Source organism: Cygnus olor, chromosome 7 (assembly GCF_009769625.2).
Source record: "Cygnus olor isolate bCygOlo1 chromosome 7, bCygOlo1.pri.v2, whole genome shotgun sequence".
In the NCBI taxonomy this organism is placed as follows: domain Eukaryota; kingdom Metazoa; phylum Chordata; class Aves; order Anseriformes; family Anatidae; genus Cygnus; species Cygnus olor.
Genome location: NC_049175.1, coordinates 12,361,604 through 12,366,871, shown reverse-complemented (window position 1 = coordinate 12,366,871; position 5,268 = coordinate 12,361,604). Strand labels below are relative to the sequence as shown.

At 33.9% G+C, this 5,268-nt stretch overlaps 1 protein-coding gene across 1 annotated transcript; it reads left to right on the top strand.

Moving 5' to 3' along the window:
* The first annotated feature begins 3,655 nt into the window (after window positions 1-3,655).
* On the top strand, window positions 3,656-4,981 carry ATOH7 (atonal bHLH transcription factor 7). The gene has a single exon (XM_040564013.1). The coding sequence runs from the start codon at window positions 4,012-4,014 to the stop codon at window positions 4,465-4,467; it is 456 nt and encodes a 151-aa protein (XP_040419947.1). The 5' UTR covers window positions 3,656-4,011; the 3' UTR covers window positions 4,468-4,981.
* The last annotated feature ends 287 nt before the right edge of the window (window positions 4,982-5,268 follow it).

The window sequence follows — 5,268 nt, the reverse complement described above, 5'->3', positions numbered from 1 at the left end:
CAGGAAATAGATTTTAACCAGAAATGTTACTCTCACATCATTTTAAAATTAGTAGTTAGCCAGAGTCATTCCCCTACAAAAGCAATTAAATTGTGTTTTTCATAGTAATACAGGTGGAGGATATCAAGTTCCTCTTAAAGGGTGCAGCATGAGTTACTAATCTGAGTTACTAACTTGGATATCTAGCAGAAAACTTTTAATGTTTTTCTGTATCTAGTCCTAAATTCTGAACCTAGTTCATTTCTCAATGGACTGAAACTATCCCTTGTTTTCCTAGTATCAGTGGTGACTTAAAGGTGATATAATAATTTGGTTTATGAATGAAAAATCATTCTTACCTGCCTCTCTTGTTTTTCTCTGAGGAAAAACACAACATTTTGATTTAAAATATCATTTTGGAATTAAAATGTGCATCAAGAATAATGCTGCTAGGGTCACGGAGCAGCTCTAAATTTGTATCTGCATAGTAAGAGATTCAGAGATGGAAATCTGAGTGAGCAGAACTTCTTCCTGGTGATTTTAATGTTTCTTCTGGCTTTAAATTACATTATGACAGAACAAAATAGGAGTAGAAGGGAAATTCTTGAGAAATCACAGATGTATGGTAGAGATGAAACTAGCATAAATTGGGATGCTGACATTTTTTAGTACCACACGCAGCAATATATCACACTAGAACATATTATTAGTTTTCTGAAAACTGATATAAATATCTTGAGAATTGTTTGAAAGATAATTTAAAATAATAAGATCTTGGAGAAATTATTAAAAATAAATGGAAGAGGGAGTAGAATTACATAAGTAATACTCAAGACAAGATGAAATATTGAGAAAAACAAACCAGGTGATGGAAACCTGGGAAAATTTCACTGATAGCTTTTCTATTATTGACTGAGCAATAAAGCAGTTTGTTTTCTAGCTTGAGATAATGTATTTTCATATAGCTAATGGACTATGCAAATGAATGAAATTAATTGGTGTGGATAAGACCCTAAAAACCAATTTTCTGTGGAAAAAAATAGCCTTTTCATATAAGCATAAGTGTTTTTCCTTGTGCACATCGTCAAATAAAAGCAATTATATTCTCAAATAAATTTATTTCTCTATTAAAAAGCAGAAACTTAAAAAAGAAAAAAAAGTGTCACAAAAAAGAGGCATTTTGACCTGCCAAGAAACAATTTTTAGCCTCACTTGTAAGTCATAAGATACTGTTGGGGAGTCTTTGTAAATCCAGATGAACTTGGGCCCTTATCCTGTGATTTTATACTAAGTCATATAAAGTGAAATTGCACTTTGTTCAGGAAGAGAGATAAATCACAGCTTCTCTCAGGAGGTTATACCAATGTGTTAGTCAAAGCATGATGATGATGGTGAATCAGATAGGAAGGGGGAAAAATAACAGTATATTTTATTCCACTAATGAATAGTAAAATAATGAATGACAGTAAAGGTTTTAGGAACTGTGATTTTCAGTATATTTGAAGTCTTTGTAATTCATACTTGCAGGACATTAAATTAGAAATGCTTTTTGTATTTCTAGTATGAAGTTAACAGTACTGTTTTAACACTGATTTATTACTAGTCTGAATTGAGTAATAGCTATCCCATGAGAATGCACAATATTGATTAACTTAATAAAGGCCTTAATGTTATTTTATTCTTCTACATTAAAAATCCCTTGAGATTCATTTTAAGCAATAAAAGATTTGACTAAAATTTATTTGTGCGTAATAGGTTGCAATACTAAAATATGCTGCAGCAATAGCATGAAGATCAGACTTGTATTTTTTTTCTGCTGCACATGCATTACTTCCCATGAAGTGTCTTCAGAAGAAGAAATATTTAGTAAGTTCTAATTGCTGATCCTTCTGCAAGAGACATAGGGTTATGCGGTTTTCTGAAAGATGCTGTTTTCAACTCTCTCACGCACTTAAGTAAACAGAAATTGTCATTCAGAAAGTAATGTTTTAATGTGTGGTAGTATTTTTTTATGTTTGGGAGAACATCTGTCAATGCACACAAATAGGAATGTTGAACATTATCATGAAATGTGATAAAGTTGTGCTACTTTAAAAATTGAAGATGTGTCATACATTTTGATAATGGAATAATGGAGACTCCCTACCCCAACTATCATGCCTGTTCAAGACCATTAGGATTCAGAATATTAAGAGCAGAGCAACTGGGCGTAACAACCCACGTTCAACATCTGTCATGCTGGAGTCCATTAGTGTTCAATTGCATCCTATTGTTTTTGGATTATTCAACCTCATTTCATTGTCATTGCTTCTGCTAGGGATTAATCAGCTGTTTACAACCACACCAAGTTTTAGAGTCATAATGAAAACAATTGAGCCATAGTTCTAAATAAATATACAGTATTCAGCCTCTAATGAAAAAAATAAGTAATTTATGAATGCTGGTAACAGTTTAATTAAGTTTGAAATCAATACAGATAATAAATCTTTGTGTGACAGTTGTTTTTTTTTAACCTTCTGTGTTTATCATAACATGATCGTATGATGTTTCCTTGTAGGTTCATGTAGATTATGGTTTTAATAGTATAAGTACAGTAAAACAGAGATGTTTTGATTATACTGTGTGCGTGAATGGTTCCTTCACTATCGGTACAGTTAGTAGCAGAAATGGTCTCTTACCAGCAAGCAGATTCTTTTTTTTTCACATCTTTTATTCTCCTTACCTATTTAAGGATATTCCTAAAAAACATTTTATATTTAAAACCACATAAATATGCATATGTAGTTTATGCACAGTACATTAAAAAGGACAGTTTTCAGACTATTTGTATGCATACGTGCTTTTGCATGTCTGTATCACAACCTCTCCAAATACTTTTACAATTATTCTTAGATAAATCTATAGCTACATTTTAACTGTTTAAATATTTTCTAAATTATTTTCATAACATCACTGACATGGAAATATATAATCCCAGTTTTTCTCAAGATACTGCTCTCTGCAATGGAGTGTACTTGAATCCTAAAGGGTTTCTGATAATTTCAGTCTTCTTTCAGCACTGTATAGTGCAACACAGTAGTATTCTCTGCCATCTATCACCAAGCTAATTTCTCCTCTATTTCATTAGAATGATTATTTCTTTTAGCCCTAATACTACCTAACTAGAATTTTCAAATAGTTTAATGTATGAATACTGCAATGCACAGTGAGAGATTTTTTTTTCCTGAGTTGCAACAGATTATTCATTGAAAGAATCTTTTGCTTAACTGCCTAGAGTCTTGTGGGGCCAGCCAGACACTGCTCCAGATGGCAAGTTGTTAGGGCTGGACAGAATGGCTTTGGAAGACTTCTCAACAGATGAAGGCTGTAATGTTCGGGTTTTACTGTTTTTTTTCCGTGTAGTTCCCGGGGTGGGAAGGTACTGGGATGGAAGCAGAGTGCCGCCCGCCCACCTGCTACCACCTGTTTAGCTTTTGCAGTTTCTATAAAGCCTCTTCTTGTCTGTAAGACACGATCATTGCTTACCGGCAGGAGTCAAGAAAGGAGAGATTTTTGTTACGAAGTTATGTCTTCAGATTGCAACAGTTCATCATTTCAAAATACTCTCCTAAGCTGAATCAGAACTTCTTTCATTCAGAATGGCCATTGGAAGTGATGTGTTTTTAATTCAGTAAGATCCTTCTTGAATTAAAAGGACTGTCTTCTTCAGTTTGAGAATGGAGATTTCTTTGTTTTCTCTTTGAGTTCACAGAAATGAAAAGAATGAAAGCATAAGGCATTGAAAACTCTTTATTCTTTCATTAAGCAATAAGAAGCAATTTTCAGACACTTCCGGAAGAGCCAGAAGACCTTTTGTTTTGTTATTCTTTGATGCTAAGGAAAATATCTCCTCATTGCTGTTTGGAAGAAGACTCGAGAGGTACACAGGCTAGTCATAGGAGTGCCTTCCACTACCACTGTTCAGGTGCTTCATTTTTAAAAAGTGTTTTTTTTTTTTGTGTGTGTTTGTGAAGCTACAACTTTAAATCAAATATGAAAACCTGTAAATCCGGTAATTTGGATTCAGGTGTAGAATCAGACAGCCAGTGTGGAAGTGGACCAGGCTGTGTTGTGAAGTGCAGTTCAGAAAGGATGGAGAACGCTGCCAAGAGAAGACTGGCTGCCAATGCCAGGGAGAGAAGACGGATGCAAGGACTGAACACAGCCTTTGATCGTTTGAGAAAGGTGGTTCCACAGTGGGGTCAGGATAAGAAGCTCTCCAAGTACGAGACCCTTCAGATGGCTTTGAGTTATATCATGGCTCTAACAAGAATACTTGCTGAAGCAGAAAGATACAGTACTGAAAGAGAATGGATACGACTTCACTGTGAACACTTTCATCCAGAGAGCTACCACCATTATACGGGACAAAAAATGGCAACGGACAGTGATCCTTACACACAGCGAATACTCAGCTATCACCCTGATCACTTTCAAATAGCTAATTAGAACTTCTTATGAACTAAGAATATGCAGCAGGCCAGATGTGTAATTTAATAATTAGCAAGAGTTAATCTGCTTGAATAAGGTAATATTGGCATTATAATAGCTCATTTGTGTTTGCATCTTACACTACTTTGACAAAATAAATTTGCTTTGAGAACTTTAAATCAGTATACATTTAAGAAGAATTTATTTAATGCTGATGGAAAGCGTAGTTTTAGTTCGGCATCTTTCAGACAGTTGCTTGCTAGTTCATTTGACTCCTTTAAATAATGCTTTTTCTTTGTTAATCATGATTCATGACAGTATTTTCTACCAGTCACAGGACAAATTGACCCATGGTGTGACTATATGGAATAACACTAGAAATGAATTTAATTCCATGTTTTATTTTTACATCAGCTTTAAAGTAATTCTTTGTTTTACTTTCATATAAATGGCCCCCATGGGAAAAGTTTTATAATGTATTGGAGTTCTAGTCCTCAGAGAACTAACTTTCTTAAACTTTGTAAGTTTGACATATGGGTTCCAAAGTTGCGTAGGTTTGCTTTAATCCAACTTATGTTGTATCTTGTATGCTCGAAAAAGAGCTAGTTGCAAGTCATGAAAAGAATGGTTTTATTTTTAGTGGATGTAAATGCACATGTTATATACTGCAGTGAATGCTCGTGTGAAAACAATCTAAACTTCTAGATTTTTGTAGAGTTTGTGTTTGCATTTTATTTTTTAATTTTATGTTATCTGGAAACAGTAACAGATTTTTTAAGTCATAAATAAAGTGTTTTCTATGATAAGTCCTCACATGCT

Bases quoted from the DNA above. Each gene is read 5' to 3' on its own strand.
- ATOH7 (XM_040564013.1), top strand. From the start codon at position 4,012: ATGAAAACCTGTAAATCCGGTAATTTGGATTCAGGTGTAGAATCAGAC.